The sequence below is a fragment of the Mirounga leonina genome, unplaced genomic scaffold (assembly GCF_011800145.1).
Source record: "Mirounga leonina isolate KUSES-001 unplaced genomic scaffold, KU_Mleo_1.0 Mir_242, whole genome shotgun sequence".
Lineage (NCBI taxonomy): Eukaryota > Metazoa > Chordata > Mammalia > Carnivora > Phocidae > Mirounga > Mirounga leonina.
In genome coordinates, this window is record NW_023270627.1 from 1,232,491 (window position 1) to 1,251,552 (window position 19,062).

A 19,062-nucleotide genomic window follows, 5' to 3' on the forward strand; every position below is an offset into this window, starting at 1 on the left:
GAAAGTAGAGATGATTCCATAGTGAGTCCTTCATTTTTATGCTGTCCTTTTAAACTTTGTACTGCTTTTTGATATTCATATATTAGAACAGTTAACAGTATTAACAATGCTTTTCTAAATATTTCACTCTATTTGGAGATTAAAAAAAAATCTATTGAAATAAATTAGACAATTCAAAATAACAAAAAATGCAGAGACATAGTTTTTAATAATTTTCTTAGTCATCCTTTCACTTTGTTAAATCTGAATTTCAGAAGATGTGGTACATATATACAATGGAATATTATTCAGCCATCAGAAAAGATGAATACTGACCATTTGCATCAACATGGATGGAACTGAAGGGGATTATGCTAAGTGAAATAAGTCAAGCAGAGAAAGTCAATTATCATATGGTTTCACTCATATGTGGAACATAAGGAATAGCATGAAGGACCACAGGAGAAGGGAGGGAAATCTGAACAGGGAGAAATCAGAGAGGGAGATGAACCATGAGAGACTATGGACCCCAGGAAATGAACTGAGGGTCTCAGAGGGGAGGGAGTTGAGAGGAGGGGGTAACAGGGTGATGGGTATTAAGGAGGGCACGTGTTGTGATGTGCACTGAGTGTTATACGTAACTAATGAATCATTGAACACTCCATCAAAAACTAATGATGTACTATACAGTGGCTAACTGAACATAATAAAAAAAAAATAGTGCTGTCATTCCCATAGCAATACCAATTTCCACAAAAAAAAAGTTCAGGAAAGATTAAACTGCATTATTAAAATTAGAAGTTGTCCTTACAAATAATATTACAAATAATGCAGTAACTTAAACTTTCTCCTTCAACAAGGTAATACTGTCATGAGAATTGCAAATGAAATTAGTAGGTAACATTAGAAAACTTATGTGGCAAAGTTTTATTTGAATGCCTTCTACCAAAACAAAAATTACATTGGGTGTCCATTGAGAAATTTTGTCATCTACCATAAAAACCCAAGGGTAAATTTGGTCATTGCTAATGAAACACTAAAACTTTTCAAAAATTTTCTTAAAGTATCAGTTTTTTGGTTTGGTTTTCTGAAGATTCAACTAATGAACAAATTAAAGGGGTACTTTTCTTCGCTCTTCTTTTTCTTTTATAAAAAATATACAACTTTCTTAATCTCCTAGATTGATATTTCCTTGGAATAGAAGTATAGAACTGATAGATCAAAATGTACCCACATTTTTATGACTTGTGGTACCTACTGTCAAAAGGTACCACAGAAAATTTTCTTCTTACATTTTATGGAAGAAAAGTACAGAGTTTCTGATTTAGAAAAGAATGAGTTGAAGTGGGTAGGGTAGATTGAAGTAGAAATTATAAATTTCAGTACAAACATCAGATAGAAATATCAAGTGTTTTGCTGAGTAAGATTCTTAAGTGTCAGAAGTATAAAACTGTTTTCACAAGAGCAAAAAGGTAATATTTGAATATTTGGAGTATGGAGAGAAAACACGACTACCTTTTAAGGCCAGTTAAATCTTAAAGCTCTTACATTTGACCCTATTTATTAATATTGAACACTGAGTTGTATTTTACTCAAGACTGCCTTCATTTGTTGTTTGTGGGTATTGCAATATGTTCTGGGAAGATGTGGGTCTGTCCTGGAAGCTTAGACACTTTTTTCTTGCACTGCTTAAAAGAATGTCTGGGACAGTTGGTGCTCAGTAATATTTTTTGGCAGATGGATTTTTTGGACATAAATCAATCAACAAACCAATCAGAGGTCCCTTGTTGGAGGTACTGTAGCCCTCAGTGATAGGAACTGTTTCTGGCGGAGGAAGATAGAGGCCAGACCTTTGCAAGACTAGCCCATGTGCCCATTTGCCAAAACCCCCTCCTCCTTCCATTCTACAGGCGTGAGAAAAAGATGGATCAAAAACAATAAACGTAATTCAGCTCAAAGTAACAGAATCAATTCAGAAAATGAGAGTTCAACATTAGCTCTAGGTACAAATAATGCTCATCTGAAATCATCATTAGGTTAAACATCTCCTTTCTTTCCATACACATATTTGCTTCTTCATTAGAATCAGGGCGTTGGGGAGAGAAGAACTAGAGGGAACATATTCATCCACCAAGGTTTGTAGTTAAGATGCTGCAATTAGCTAACCATGGGAAGATATATTTGTTATTTGTTATTTCATGGTTTAGGATGATGAAATAATCTGCCTCCAGTCTTCAGGTTGTTAAAATCACATCCAAAAATTAAGTGGAAAAAGGTACATGTACATGAGTAACCAACACAATCAGGAGATTTCTATGTATATTTGGTTCAATATCTATAATATCCACATGGAGAGAAGAGTTAGCTGAATATGCTTATATATAGACTGCTATCCAAAAAGATTCCTACTGTTAGGACATGAATGTATATTTGCATATCCTAAAATCAGGATTAGCTAATATACCATCATATACTTGCATCACGAATGGCTAGTTGTGAAAATAAGTTCAATATAAAGCCCAGTGCATGCATTTTAAAATTTATATTTCCTCACCATGAATATAGTCAGAGTTCAAGCTTTTCCCTACCTTGATATATGCTTACCTATACATTTTATCATTTTTCTATTGTCTCCAACATTTTTAGTAGTATTTTTCTTTGGACAAAAATACCATTTAGATCTTAGAAAGATTCTGATATGACTTATAAAATTATAAAACACAAATGGATTTTTTGCCCGTAGACACTTTACTCATTCAATCCCTACAACATCCAATATATAAATACTATAAACAAAAGGACTAAATTCTCCATATTCACATTAATATAACAATCACCACCATTTTGGAATATGATATGTCATCTCATTTACTCCTTCCTCACAATAGGCAAGGAATAGATTCCACTATTCCTGCTTTATGAATATGGAAAGAGAATCTCAGAATGTATGAGAAACTTGCCCAATTCTCCTGCTAGTAAGTGGACACAAGATTTAAACCCAAGTATGAATGACGCAAAGACCCACCAGATTATAAATTGTTCTGAGTCAATTATTTGGAATTTTGAACAATTTCCTCTAGAGAAAGCACTACGGCCTACTGTGAACACTGGAATGAATGTTGGGTGGGAAGCAAGCTAACTGAGTGTACTAGTTTTCTATTGCTGCTATAAGAAATTCCCACAAACTCAGTGTCTTAAAACAACACAAATTTATATTGCTTCTTAAATGAAATATAATATAGTTATATTCATTCTTATACTTCTATAGGTCAGAAGTCTGACATGGGTCTCACTTGGCTAAAATCAAGGTGTCAGCAGGGCTATATTTATTTTTTCCTGGAGGATCTAGAGAAGATTCCATTTCCTTGCCTCTTCCAGTTTCCTGAGACCACCTACATTCCTTGGGTGAGTTTATTTCTCCATCTTCAAACCCTGCAATGTAGTATTTCTCTGACTCTTGTGCCCTCACTTCTGTCTCTTGACTACAGCCAGGAAAGTTTTCTGCTATTTGGGACTGGTATGATTAAAATGGTCCCAATAATCGAGGATTATCTTCTCATCTCAAGGTCTGTAACTTAATCACATCAGCAAAGTCCCTCTTTGCCATCTGAGGTAATACAGTCACAGATTATAAAAATGGGAACATGCACATCTTTGGGGGCTGGGAACCGACATCATTCTGCCTATTACAATGAGATTATTTGTGAATGACTGACAGTCAAATTTCCCTGCCAGAGGGTTTTTTTTTTTTTTAATATTTTGGGAAAGATGTTTGTCTACAAAAGTGAATATCAAATTAGCAGTCCAATAAAGTAAAATAATGTAACTAAATAAAAGCAGTAATAGAAATATTTTTTAATCTAATGAAGTAAATTTTTGGATAGTAGGAAGAAGGAAGATTTTTGGATGACTGAATATTATATATGAGAGTGGGGCCCATTTTAAAGATTCAAAGAAAAAATCTGGGACATGGAAATATGATCTGCTGGGAAGTGGGGCAGATACTAGATGAAAGGAATAAAAATGGGGAGATACTTGGGGAAAGAGGGGACTGGAATAGATACAAACTAAAAACAATATTTTTGAGCATTTAATATGTGCCAACTGCCATGATTGTAACTTTGAATTTATTATTTAATCATTATAACAATTTTATAAAACATGTAATATTATCCCAATTTTACATATGTCATAAATGAAGGTTAGGGAAATTAAAGAATATAGCACAGTGCAAGTAAGTAGTAGAGCCAGGATTCAAACCCAAGTTGGACTTACTCCAAAGACCATGCTCTTAATTACTGTGCTAAACTATGATAGAAATCCAGCTCTGGTAGAAACTTAACAACCAGGGAAGTCCAACATGGTATGGAGTAGTCCCAACAGTTGGAAAGAATATAGTCAAAGATTAACAGTTTAATGCAATAGTCAAGAGTCCAAGAACGTGGACAGCACTGGGAACCCTTCCACTGTCAACTCACCCCATCTTCCAGATCTTCCAGACACATCGAGTGACTGGACTCCATTCACTATGAGCAGGACTAATGAAGGAAGACATGAAGACATGAAAACTGAAAACTAGGCAGATGAATGAGGCAAAAACAAAAGCACAACTAGATGGATAAGTGTGCTACTATAACTGGAATAAAACTGATCAATTTGTAATACAGCAAAAGTGAATGAGACCACAAGGCTGAAGTCAGATCAACAGCAAAAGTGATAATGCTGATAATGAGACTGTGATGTTCAAGCTCCCTTAATCTGTTCTAAATTTGGGGTTGGTATCAAAGACTGATACAAGACCTAGTCTACAGAAAGCCAAGTATCTCCCACTCACCGGCCATGAAAAAGAGGAGAGATAAACTTATTCCAGAAAGGTTAGCCTTGCTTAACAGTTTGCTTAGAGCACAGCATTGCTATATTGTACCTGCTTTCAAAGAGCTTCTTTTTCTTTTCTCCCAAGGTAATACCTTTTTAAGATCTCTACATTCTTTTTTTTTTTTCAACGTAGAATGCCACCTGACAAGCCACAGCATGACTTTTTTTTATTCTTATGTTAATCCCCATACATTATATCATTACTTCTAGATGAAGTGTTCCATGATTCATTGTGCATAACACCCAGTGCTCCATGCAGAATGTGCCCTCCGCAATACCCACCACCAGCTAACACATCCTCCCACCCCCCTCCCCTCTAGAACCCTGTTTGTTTTTCAGAGTCCATTGTCTCTCATTGTTCGTCTACCCCTCCGATTTCCCCCGCTTCATTCTTCCCCTCCCGCTACCTTCTTCTTCTTTTTTTTTCTTAACATATATTGCATTATTTGTTTCAGAGGTACAGATCTGAGATTCAACAGTCTTGCACAATTCACAGCGCTTACCAGAGCACATACCCTCCCCAGTGTCTATCACCCAGTCACCCCATCCCTCCCACCCCACCCCCCACTCCAGCAAACCCTCAGTTTGTTTCCTACAATTAAGAATTCCTCATATCAGTGAGATCATATGATACATGTCTTTCTCTGTTTGACTTATTTCACTCAACATAATACCCTCCAGTTCCATCCACGTCGTTGCAAATGGCAAGATCTCATTCCTTTTGATGGCTGCATAATATTCCATTGTATATATATACCACCTCTTCTTTATCCATTCATCTGTCGATGGACATCTTGGCTCTTTCCACAGTTTAGCTATTGTGGACATTGCTGCTATAAACATCAGGGTGCACGTACCGCTTCAGATCCCTACTTTTGTATCTTTGGGGTAAATACCCAGTAGTGCAATTGCTGGATCATATGGTAGCTCTATTTTCAACTTTTTGAGGAACCTCCATACAGTTTTCCAGAGTGGCTGCACCAGCTTGCATTCCCACCAACAGTGGAGGAGGGTTCCCCTTTCTCCGCATCGCCGCCAACATCTGTCGCTTCCTGACTTGTTAATTTTAGCCATTCTGACTGGTGTGAGGTGGTATCTCATTGAGGTTTTGATTTGGATTTCCCTGATGCTGAGCGATATTGAATACTTTTTCATGTGTCTGTTGGCCATTTGGATGTCTTCTTTGGGAAAATGTCTGTTCATGTCTTCTGCCCATTTCTTGATTGGATTCTTTGTTCTTTGGGTGTTGAGTTTGATGAGTTCTTTATAGATTTTCGATATTAGCCCTTTATCTGATATGTCATTTGCAAATATCTTCTCCCATTCTGTCGGTTGTCTTTTGGTTTTGTTGACTGTTTCCTTTGCTTTGCAAAAGCTTTTTATCTTGATGAAGTCCCAATAGTTCATTTTTGCCCTTGCTTCCCTTGCCTTTGGCGATGTTTCTAGGAAGAAGTTGCTTCGGCTGAGGTCAAAGAGGTTGCTGCCTGTGTTCTCCTTTAGGATTTGGATGGACTCCTGTCTCACATTGAGGTCTTTCAACCATTTGGAGTCTATTTTTGTGTGTGGTGTAAGGAAATGGTCCAGTTTCATTCTTCTGCATGTGGCTATCCAATTTTCCCAACACCATTTGTTGAAGAGACTGTCTTTGTTCCATTGGACATTCTTTCCTGCTTTGTCAAAGATGAGTGGACCATAGAGTTGAGGGTCCATTTCTGGGCTCTCTATTCTGTTCCATTGATCTATGTGTCTGTTTTTGTGCCAGTACCATGCTGTCTTGATGACAGTTTGTAATAGAGCTGGAAGTCCAGAATTGTGATGCCGCCAGCTTTGCTTTTCTTTTTCAACATTCCTCTGGCTATGCGAGGTCTTTTCTGGTTCCATACAAATTTTAGGATTATTTGTTCCATTTCTTTGAAAACAGTGGATGGTATTTTGATGGGAATTGCATTGAATGTGTAGATGGCTCTAGGTAGCATTGACATCTTCACAATATTTGTTCTTCCAATCCATGAGCATGGAACGTTTTTCCATTTCTTTGTGTCTTCCTCAATTTCTTTCATGAGTATTTTATAGTTTTCTGAGTAAAGATCCTTTGTCTCTTTGGTTAGATTTATTCCTAGGTATCTTATGGTTTTGGGGGCAATTGTAAATGGGATCGACTCCTTAATTTCTCTTTCTTCTGTCTTGTTGTTGGTGTATAGGAATGCCACTGACTTCTGTGCATTGATTTTATATCCTGCCACTTTACTGAATTCCTGTATGAGTTTTAGCAGTTTTGGGGTGGAGTCTTTTGGGTTTTCCACATAAAGTATCATATCATCTGCAAAGAGTGAGAGTTTGACTTCTTCTTTGCCGATTTGGATGCCTTTGATTTCTTTTTGTTGTCTGATTGCTGTGGCTAGGACTTCCAATACTATGTTGAATAGCAGTGGTGATAGTGGACATCCCTGCCGTGTTCCTGACCTTAGGGGGAAAGCTCTCAGTTTTTCCCCATTGAGAATGATATTCGCTGTAGGTTTTTCATAGATGGCTTTTATGATATTGAGGTATGTACCCTCTATCCCTATACTCTGAAGAGTTTTGATCAAGAAAGGATGCTGTACTTTGTCAAAAGCTTTTTCTGCATCTATTGAGAGGATCATATGATTCTTGTTCTTTCTTTTGTTAATGTATTGTATCACATTGATTGATTTGCGGATGTTGAACCAACCGTGCAGCCCAGGGATAAATCCCACTTGGTCATGGTGAATAATCCTTTTAATATACTGTTGGATCCTATTGGCTAGTATTTTGGTGAGAATTTTTGCATCCATGTTCATCAGGGATATTGGTCTGTAATTCTCCTTTTTGATGGGGTCTTTGTCTGGTTTTGGGATCAAGGTAATGCTGGCCTCATAAAATGAGTTTGGAAGTTTTCCTTCCGTTTCTATGTTTTGGAACAGTTTCAGAAGAATAGGTATTAATTCTTCTTTAAATGTTTGGTAGAATTCCCCTGGGAAGCCATCTGGCCCTGGGCTTTTGTTTTTTGGGAGATTTTTGATGACTGCTTCAATTTCCTTAGTGGTTGTAGGTCTGTTCAGGTTTTCTATTTCTTCCTGGTTCAGTTTTGGTAGTTGATACATCTCTAGGAATGCCTCCATTTCTTCCAGGTTATCTAATTTGCTGGCATAGAGTTGCTCATAATATGTTCTTATAATTGTTTGTATTTCTTTGGTGTTGGTTGTGATCTCTCCTCTTTCATTCATGATTTTGTTGATTTGGGTCATTTCTCTTTTCTTTTTGATAAGTCTGGCCAGGGGTTTATCAATCTTGTTAATTCTTTCAAAGACCCAGCTCCTAGTTTCGTTGATCTGTTCTACTGTTCTTTTGGTTTCTATTTCATTGATTTCTGCTCTGATCTTTATGATTTCTCTTCTCCTGCTGGGTTTAGGCTTTATTTGCTGTTCTTTCTCCAGCTCCTTTAGGTGTAGGGTTAGGTTGTGTACTTGAGACCTTTCTTGTTTCTTGAGAAAGGCTTGTATTGCTATATACTTTCCTCTTAGGACTGCCTTTGTTGCATCCCAAAGATTTTGAACAGTTGTGTTTTCATTTTCATTGGTTTCCATGTATTTTTTTTAATTCTTTAGTTTCCTGGTTGACCCATTCATTCTTCAGTAGGATGCTCTTTAGCCTCCTTGTATTTGAGGTCTTTCTGACTTTCCTCTTGTGATTGAGTTCTAGTTTCAAAGCATTGTGATCTGAAAATAGGCAGGGAATGATCCCAATCTTTTGGTACCGGTTCAGACCTGATTTATGACCTAGGATGTGATCTATTCTGGAGAATGTTCCATGGGCACTAGAGAAGAATGTGTATTCCACTGCTTTGGGGTGGAATGTTCTGAATATGTCTGTGAAGTCCATTTGGTCCAGTGTGTCATTTAAAGTCTTTATTTCCTTGTTGATCTTTTGCTTAGATGATCTGTCCATTTCAGTGAGTGGGGTGTTAAAGTCCCCCACTATTATTGTATTGTTGTCAATGTGTTTCTTCGCTTTTGTTATTAATTGCCTTATATAATTGGCTGCTCCCATGTTAGGGGCATAGATATTTACAATTGTTAAATCTTCTTATTGGATAGATCCTTTAAGTAGGATATAATGTCCTTCCTCATCTCTTATTACAGTCTTTGGTTTAAAATCTAATTTGTCTGATATAAGGATTGCCACCCCAGCTTTCTTTTGGTGTCCATTAGCATGGTAAATGGTTTTCCACCCCCTCACTTTCAATCTGGGGGTGTCTTTGGTTCTAAAATGAGTCTCTTGCAGACAGCATATCGATGGGTCTTGTTTTTTAATCCAGTCTGTTAGCCTGTGTCTTTTGATTGGGGCATTTAGCCCATTTACATTCAGGGTAACTATTGAAAGACAGGAATTTAGTGCCACTGTATTGCCTGTAAGGTGACTGTTACCGTATATTGTCTGTGTTCCTTTCTGGTCTATGTTGCTTTTAGGCTCTCTCTTTGCTTAGAGGACCCCTTTCAAGATTTCCTGTAGGGCTGGTTTTGTGTTTGCAAATTCCTTTAGTTTTTGTTTGTCCTGGAAGCTTTTTAGCTCTCCTTCAATTTTCAATGACAGCCTAGCTGGATAGAGTATTCTTGGCTGCATATTTTTCTCATTTAGTGCTCTGAATATATCCTGCCAGTCCTTTCTGGCCTGCCAGGTCTCTGTGGATAGGTCTGTTGCCAATCTAATGTTTCTACCATTGTAGGTGACATATCTCTTCTCCCGAGCTGCTTTCAGGATTTTCTCTTTGTCTCTGAGACTCGTAAGTTTTACTATTAGATGTCGGGGTGTTGACCTATTTTTATTGATTTTGAGAGGGGTTCTCTGTGCTTCCTGGATTTTCATGCCTGTTTCCTTCCCCAAATTAGGGAAGTTCTTTGCTATAATTTGCTCCATTATACCTTCTGCCCCTCTCTCTCTTTCTTCTTCTTCTGGGATCCCAATTATTCTAATGTTGTTTCATCTTATGGTATCGCTTATCTCTCGAATTCTGCCCTCATGATCCAGTAGTTGTTTATCTCTCTTTTTCTCAGCTTCTTTATTTTCCATCATTTCATCTTCTATATTACTGATTCTCTCTTCTGCCTCATTTATTCTAGCAGTTAGCACCCCCATTTTTGATTGCACCTCATTAATAGCCTTTTTGATTTCTACTTGGTTGGATTTTAGCTCTTTTACTTCTCCAGAAAGGGTTTCTCTAATAACTTCCATATTTTTTTAAGCCCAGCTAGTATCTTTAAAGTGATGATTCTGAACTCTAGATCTGACATCGTACTAATGTCTGTATTGAGTAGGTCCCTGGCAGTCGGTACTACCTCTTGTTCTTTTTGTTGAGGTGATTTTTTCCGTCTTGTCATTTTGTGCAGAGGAGAATAGATGAATGAGAGAACAAAATGCTAGCAGAGTAACAACGTCCCCAGAAAATATACTCTAAACAAATCAGAAAAGACCTGAAGCAGTGGGAAAAGAACGGGAAAGAGAGAAAAAAGAGAAAGAAAAAAAAGAAAAAGAAAAAGATAAAGATAAAAACAAAAACAAACAAAACAAAACAACAACAACAACAAAACAGAATGTGATCAAATATGATCAGGCTGGTATATAGATCAGTGCCACACACTAGATTTGGGGTGTATTTTGGTCTTTTAGAAGAAAGTGCCTCCCAAAATTTTAAAGAAAGAAAAACTTATATATGTACAAAAATAAGGGTTGATATGATGAAGGGATGGAATATGATTGTAAAGATGGAAATTATAAAAAATTTTATAAAAGGAATTGATAAGAAGTTGTTTGAAAAAAGAAAGAAGAGGATTTAAAAAAAGAAAAAAGAAAAAAAAAGGGAGAGGATGTGATCAGGCAGGGGAATAGAAAACACCATATACTAGAGATTTAGGGTATATTTTAATCTGTTAGAAGAAACTATCTCAAAATTTTAAAGAGAGAATAACTTATATATATAAGCCAAAAATACGGGTAACTACTTCATATGAAGGGATAGAACATGACTCTAAAAATGAAAAATAAAAATTTTTTTTTAAAAAAAGGGACTGATAATATGTTGGTTGAAAAAGGGAAAAAGAAAAATTCAAAAAGAAAAAAAGACAGTTAAAAAAAAAATTAACTTTGAAAGACTAAAGAATCATGGTAAAAAAGCCATGAATTCTATGTGCAGTATTCCCCTAGCGCTGGAGTTCTGTCGTTCTCATTGATCAGTAAACTTGGTCTTGGCTGGCTGTTCTCGCTGATCTTCTGGGGAGGGGCCTATTGCTGTGGTTTCCAAATGTCTCTGCCAGAGGCGGAATTGCCCCACCCTTGCCCCCTCCCGGCTAAGTAATCTGCTTGGGTTTGCTCTCCGGGGCTTTTGTTCCCTGCAAGCTTTCCCTACAGCTTTGGAGGCGGAGAGTGAAAATGGTGGCCTCCCAATCTCCGCCCCGGAGGAGCGGAGAACTCGGGGCCCCACTCCTCAGTGAGCCCCCAGAGAAAAGCTGTCAGTCACTCCCGTCTCCCCGGTCTCCGGCTGCACTCCGTGCTCACCCGGCCTGTGACCGCGCGTTTCTATCTCTGGCACCCGACCCGGGTGGAGTCTCCAAACCCAGCAGATCCCTGCGGTGCACTCCTGCGCGGCTCCTCCCGGGGGAGGAAGGTGAGTCTCCCCAGATCTGCCGCTTGTTGGGTCCCTGCTGGAGGAGCAGGGGCCCGACTGTGCCGCGGATCACGGTTTATGGTAACCCCGAGCTGAGAGCCTGCGCCTGGGCTCCGCCTCTGCAGCCGGCTTCCCTGCTCCGATACCTGGGATCTCTGCCACACTCAGGCACCCCCAGTCTTTCTGTGACCCCGAGGGTCCTGAGACCACACTGTCCTGGAGGGTTCCACCCCCCGCTTAGCCACCAGAGTGACGTCCCTCAGCGGAGCAGACTTTTAAAAGTTCCGATTTTGTGCTCCATGGTTCTACCATTTGCCAGAAGCGGCAGATGGAGGCCCCTTCCCCCGCCGTCTATCCTCCCGAACATCGCCTCAGATTCACTTCTCCGCACGTCCTACCTTCCAGAAAGTGGTCACTTTTCTGATGAGAGAATTGTTGCTCTTTTTTTCTTCGATCTCCTGTTGAGTTTGTAGGTGTTCAGAATGGTTTGATCCCTATCCAGCTGAATTCTTGAGAGGAGAGGAAATCCAGGTCTCCTACTCCTCCGCCATCTTGCTCCGCCCCCTCCCCCGAAAATCTCTACACATTCTTGTCTTCCCCCCAACCCCATCATTAACACAAGAGTTGCCAAAACAGGGACTGCTTTAGTCCCTGTTTGGGTCATTTGTAATTAGGTTTTTCTGGAAAGGTACATGAGCCAAAGTCAATCCAAAAGACAAGAGAAGTAAGACTGAAAGGCTGGGAATGTATCTACGGAAAAGAGAAAAAAGAGGTTTCACTGAAGACAGAATTCATATTAAGATAGATGGATTTGAGAGAGATGAGCATGTCATAAGTTTCTTCTTTTTCATCAACCTGGAAGTGAACAGCCTGGATTTGAAGAGACAGTTATACATCAGTACTTGGTTATTCTGAAATCCTGCTACCATCCAGGTGTCAGATCTTATTAGTTCACATATGACCACCAATTTCAAGAGAGATGCCAGGAGCACAGTCTCTGGGCTGTCAGCACAATTTTAAATCATGTCATTTAAACATATTCTTGTTGGTCTTTACAAGCCCTTTGTTTACTGCGGGTCTTAGTCTGAATAAAGATTTCAAATCACTTCATAGTTTAACAGGATTTTTAAGTCACGGTTACATTTTCTCTAAGACGTCAGCACTATATCTCAGCTCTTCTCTCCAAATGCAATAACATGACAATAACAGATGTGGGGATTTCCGATCTTGTTTTAGATGTAGAACTGTAAAGTAAGTGAATTTAATCTTTGAGGTACGTTCTTTCCTGTTTTCTGTATCCTATTCTCCTGATCAGGCAACCAATTTCTTCCTGTTGCCTCTAGCTCCCAAGTATTCTTCCTACTGCCCTTCTCAATGCAGCACTGGTTGTTATACTTCTGCTGTCCCCCATGTCAAATTCATTCTCCAAAAGTTCTAGTTTTAAAAAATTAGTTATTGTAATATGATAAAATGTGAGACCAAGTGCTAATGACCAATGATGTTTAAGGATTATCTCTTTACATACATCACTGATGTTTATCACTTAACTACACCTATGAACACTTATCACATGCCATGTACTATGCTTGCAGGTTCACATATGTTATCTCATTTTGGGGATCTTCAATGCCTCTTTACCCTTGGTTCCAGAGCTACCCATAGTCATTCCTTAATCATGGGTAGCTCCTTAAGAACATAAGAAAACAACTGTCAATACGAACTGCCTGGATACTATGATTAAAAGACTGAATGTATTAAAACGCAGAAATAAATAGTAAATGTTTTTAATAATAATAAGGAATACAAAAAATGTTTGAACAGTCCTTAGTTGATGACCCTGGTAAGTTATAACTTGCATTCTTGGTCAGATTGCTGTATTCTTTCTTTAGGACAAGGAGTGAATAATAATGGATTTTCCTGCAACCTGACAAGGCCATCAGGAAAGACAGTTTTGGTCAAAGCGCACTTTACTGACTTCAAATTATAACACGTAGCTAGCTTTCTGCTCTGTCATTGAGGAAGGTCAGGTCTGGTTAAGTATGTGCTAAGGTCAAAGCTGAATCACAGCTAATGTCTAAATATAGACCATCTTTTAAAAACTGTGGCCTCTTTTCCATGGCTGCAATGTGTACAACACAGGAGTTAGATTTACACAGAGAAGCTGCCTTTTCTTAGAGAAAGTAGGTCCAGTGAAAAACACTGGCTTTTAAAATAAGGAAGAAAGTAGGAGTGTGCAAATTAAATAAAGATAAGTTGTTAAAGGTTAACTAGTTTCTCCTGGTGGTGTTATAAGCAAATGGCATAGTCATTCTCTGGTTCTAAAATATTTAGATGTTTTATTTCAGTCACATAGTGGGAGCTGAGAACAAATGTGGGTAAACCAGATACAAAATACCTTCACAGAACATAAGCTAAAACCTATTCCCTTAATCCTTCGGTGTTGAATCATCTGTTATGTCTGGACCATAAATGTGAGGAATGCCAAAGTAGTCCTGGTATTGCCACAGATACAAGGAAAAGCATATCTACCCTGAAAATGTTATCATCACTGCTATTGTATTAGTTTTCTATTGCTACATAACAAATTACTGGAAATTTGGGGCTTAAAATACCTATTCATTATTTCCCAGTTTCTATTGATCAGAAGTGTGGACATAGGGTAACTGGGCTCTCTGCTTGGGGTCTCACTAGACTGAAATCAAGGTTTTCGCCTGGCTGTATTCTCATCTGGAGCTTAAGATCCTCTTCCATGTGTATTCAGGCTTCTAGAAAAATTTAGTTGCTTGAAGTTATAGAACTGAGGTCCATGTTTTCTTGGTTGCTGTCCATGAGATTTGCTCTCAGCTCTCAGAGGCTGCACTCAGGTTTTAGCCATGTGGCCCTCTCACAACAAGGTAGTTTACTTCTTTAAGGCCAGCACTAGAATCTCTCTTCAGTTGGCTATGCTGGGAGGGAATCTTATTTAATGCAATGTAATCACATAGTTGACTATACTATCACCTTTGCTATATAATATAGCCTAAGCAGGGAGTGAGTCACTATCTCACTGTATTCACAGATCCCACCCACACTTAAGAGAAGGTATCGGACAGGGTCTGTGGGAACAGAAGCTTGGAGGCCATCTTAGATTTATACCTGTAACTATTAATCAGAACAAAGGCTGAATTCTGAACTATATGACAGAAGAGATAGCAAAATGTTACTCATCTCCAGAGCCTATATGTTAAATGTAAACAGGTTCAATACCAAGAATAATGTTTTCCAGGAGGAAACAAAACAAAAAAAATCTACAAATGTCTACCAAAATTCCCAGGGGAAGAAACTCAGGTCTCAATCTCAATGTACCCTTTGAACTATGCCTAGTAGAAATGCAAATTCCTATACAGACCAATAATAAGGCTTGCAGATTTGTGAATGGCTATCTAAAAGATACCTGTACCTCAGTTTCAGTAACCCCAAGCCCTAACTTCCTATAAAACCACTCCTTTTACTACTACACTCCTTCTTTATATCCAATAGCTGGCTACAAGCCAGTGTGGTAACACTGCATTCTCTAGAGATAAAGTAAAAAATCAATATTCAAATTGTAACCCTGACATTTTCTGGAGTAGGAATAAAATAGCAGATGACCAAGTTTTGATTGTGGAGTATACACCCTGTATAATCACCTCCCCTGGAATGTGGACCTGTAAATATGAGGAGATAGTCTCTCCTTCAGTTAGGTTACATTATCTGGCAAAATGATGGGATGCTCACTCTCATGATTATTTTATGTTATATATGATTCAGTCTGAGCAGAGTGAGGAAATTGTTTTGCTAGCCTTGAAGAGGTGAGCTGCAATGTTGTAAGAGGGTCACAAGGACAGGCTTTAAGGAACTCTTAGGAGCTGAGAGTAGACTAAAATCTAGCAAAAAAAAGGGGGGGAGGCTGCAAGATACTGACCTGACTGAGCTTGGAAGACCCTGCACCTCGGATCAGATTGCATCCCAGATGACACCTTAATCTTAGCCTGGTGAGACAGGGAACCAAGCTAACCTGTGACTGGAAAGGTAACCAATGAAAACTGTGTGATAATAAATTTGTGTTCTTTAAACTGTTAACTTTGTGGTAGCTCTTTATGCTGTATAGAAAACTAATATATAAACAAATTAACAAACAAAGTAAACAAACTAGCAAAGTTAGGTTTAGAAACTTTCTGTAGCAACAGCTCTCAATAACTGAATCCCAACTGATCTTACTGCATAGCTAACATTATTTTCAGGAAATGTATTGAAAACTAAAACATACTTAAAATAAACACATTATTCTGTGGTACTCCAGGGCATAGTAGATGACAAACCATAGCAAAAACTCCTTAAGGGATGAAAGAATGTCAGACCAGTGGGGACTGCAGCAAATAACTCCAACAAGGTTAAGAGAAAATCTGAATAATTAATAATGGTGTATATTATGTGGACTCATACATATGCAGAGAAGCAAAGCACACTTACTCTGAAAGTTGTTCACTGAGAAGTCTTGAGGATGATAGAATCCTGCTTTGCAAATGCACTGATAGGCTCCAAGCACGAATCCTAGACCTTTAATTGGCATACACTATGAAAAAGAAAAGACAGCAGTAGAGTTGATCACAGTTTATTTCACAGTATAAAGACTCACAGATATCCATCACTACAAATGGTAACAGAACTATCACATTTTCCAGAAATAAAGTATCTCTTTTTTGAACTCTTACTTTAGGTTTGTTTGTCAACAGACATTTTTTAGATGCTGCAAACTAAGTTTCCTTTCTAAATACATGTCATTATGGCTGTAGGTACCACACAACTTTAACTCATTCATTTGCCATATGGAGTAAATTTCTAGGCATGGCTTTTGGGTTTGATGCCTCAAATATAATCTTATTGCTTTAAGAGATATTTCCAAAGCCTATAAGAATGCCTTAAGAAGGACTCCATGAAAAATATTTCTATCATAGCAAAGAGAGGCAGATAGGTAGGTAGGTAGATGGATAGAATTTGGGATGTGAAAATTGCTTCTATGAATTAAATATTCACCAAATTTTCATCCTTGGAATAAAATAAAATAAAATAAATAAAATAACAAATTGGTGAAATAACAAGTAAACCTTAAAGTGCAAATTTGGAAGAGAAAAATAAAGATAAAATAATGATCCCAAGGGCTCTTTACCTAAAATCTCTTTCACAGATAAGTGTTCTACATTTACATAAATTTTTAAAAAATGAACAGCTTTCTAAATATGTCACATCAATAAATATAATAGACATCTCCCAAAAGCTTAATCTTGGTTTCTTTCAAAGATACCACTTAAATCTCATAAAATTTGGCTTAACATACTTCATTTCTGCTACATTTAATTACATAAGCACAGAATAACTTTTATTAAAATACAAACAGTACATCAATAAAACAGGAGTGTCTCAAGAATACAATCAACACTGAAATTTAATTTCTGCTCTCTACCAAGATGCCAATGCTTTGACTTTTTGCCATTATGATCAATTAGGAAATCTTACAATCTAATAGATTTTAGTTATAAAATGTCTCCCTAATACAGAAGCCCTGAAGAGAAAACTCTAAATAATTTAAATAATAATTCCACAATCTAAGCTTAATGATTGGTATCAAGATCAATATTACATACTATGAAAATTCCAAGAAATAGAAAAGTATTTATATATAAGGTAGCAAGAGCTAGTACATGTTCTAAATTCATACAGATAAAACAAAAAATTTTAACAAAGAGCTTTCTAAGAGACCTCCTTGAATATTTTATTTCATTAATTCTACCCCCACCCCCAGCCTTTTTCTTACCCAATACACAATTTGTAACCAATTATACCTTACAATTGAAAACACAGTTCCTGACCCAGAGCAATATACAAGAAGAGAGAAGTACCAATCAATTCAATTGAGTTGGCAAGTATTTATGAAATAACTGCTGTGGGCTTAGAAAATTCCTATAGAACCTAAACAATAACACACTATTTATAAAAATCCAGTTATACAATAGGTCAGATGATATTTCTGAACTATATAAATTAAAAACAATTGTAACTTACTTTTCAGAAGCACTGGTATTATGAATAGAGCATATTATTTGTGGTCAGTCAGAAAATAAGAATTCGAATTATGACTTTATCACTAACTATGTGAACTTGGGATGTGCTCTTAACTTCTCTGAGCCTTAGTTTTTTAATTTGTAAGAACAATCATTCAGTCAAATTCATGTACAGTCTTGAAGAAGGCAGAAACACCAAGATGTCCTAATAGGTTAAATATGGGGTATAAGAGGAAGAAAAGAATAAAGGGTGACTTTATTCTGTTTTTTTTGCCTGAGCAACCTTAAGACTGGAGGTGCCATCATTGACCTAGGAAAGGCTTCTGGAGGAGGAGATTTGAAAGAAAGAGCAGAAGTTCAGTTTTGTAAATGTTAAGTGTGAAGTGCCTATTTGAAACTGTAGGTATCAAATAGGCAGGCTGATAAAGTAGGAGGGAGTTTAGGAGAGATGTCTGGGCTGTATAATTTAGGACTGATTTGCACAAAAATGATAGGTAAAGCCATGAAATCAGATTAAGACTAGATCACTAAGGGAGTGCCTACAGGTTTTAAAGGACAGAGGTCCAAAGTGGTGAGACTCAAGACACTCTAGAGCTAAAAGGTTAGGCAGAAAGGAAGAAACAAAGAATACTTAGAAGAGTAATTCAGTGTGGTGTCATTATCTCATTAACTAGATTGTGATACTATGGACATAACATGTGAAATTTCTTGTGAGTTGCATTTAGTAAACATTCATACAGCATAGATTTATCCAGGTAAACTAAGTCTTAGATACTAAGAATACAATAGTATACTCTAAATATTCTGCCTCACTGGAATTTGGAGGTTAATGCTATTCCTTAAAACAGCATTAAATTCCCTAATAATATGACAGTTTTGCAACAGTAATTCAGTTGAAAATTTTAAATGTTTAAGGCAGATCTGGAGTTTACTGGAATAAGAATATCTCTTTACAAGCTAACTCTAAACTTGAAATAAAAATGAAGGTTAAAAAAACCCTAGCTGATCAGATAAATATGACCAAATATAAAGTCCATTGAGCATAAAAAAAAGTTTCCCAGTTTTATTATGGAAAACACAGAATTATATAATTAGTTACCTCAAACTCTTTTGTTCTATTCTTAAATTAATTTATATTTTCAAAGAAAAGAAAAAAACATTCAGTCAGAAAGCATCAATAAAAGAATATCATCCTGCTGTATTTCAATATTGTGGTACCTACATGGAACTCATGTGCTATTGCTTATATATGTTTGCCTTAGTATAAAAGTGATCCTGGCTTATTTTTCTATTAATGGTTACAAATTTGCAATCAGCTTCCCATGCTTTCTTGCTCCATCTGCCATCACCATTCTGTAGCTACTCTTAACTCTGCCACCTCCCAACCAAACTTATACATTTTCAAGATTAGGCAACTAGTTTAGTATTCAAACTAGTTTTTAAAAATCT

General features: G+C 37.3%; 1 protein-coding gene across 1 annotated transcript in view; it reads right to left on the reverse strand.

The window, feature by feature from the left end:
• GPR158 (G protein-coupled receptor 158) overlaps positions 1-19,062 on the reverse strand; it is a 475,038-nt gene that overhangs the window by 219,981 nt on the left and 235,995 nt on the right. The window contains exons 3-4 of the mRNA XM_035029491.1: positions 16,025-16,127; positions 12,837-12,863 (exon numbers count right to left, since the gene is read on the reverse strand). Of these exons, the coding sequence (XP_034885382.1) occupies positions 12,837-12,863; positions 16,025-16,127 (130 nt within the window). The remainder of the gene's footprint in view (positions 1-12,836; positions 12,864-16,024; positions 16,128-19,062) is intronic.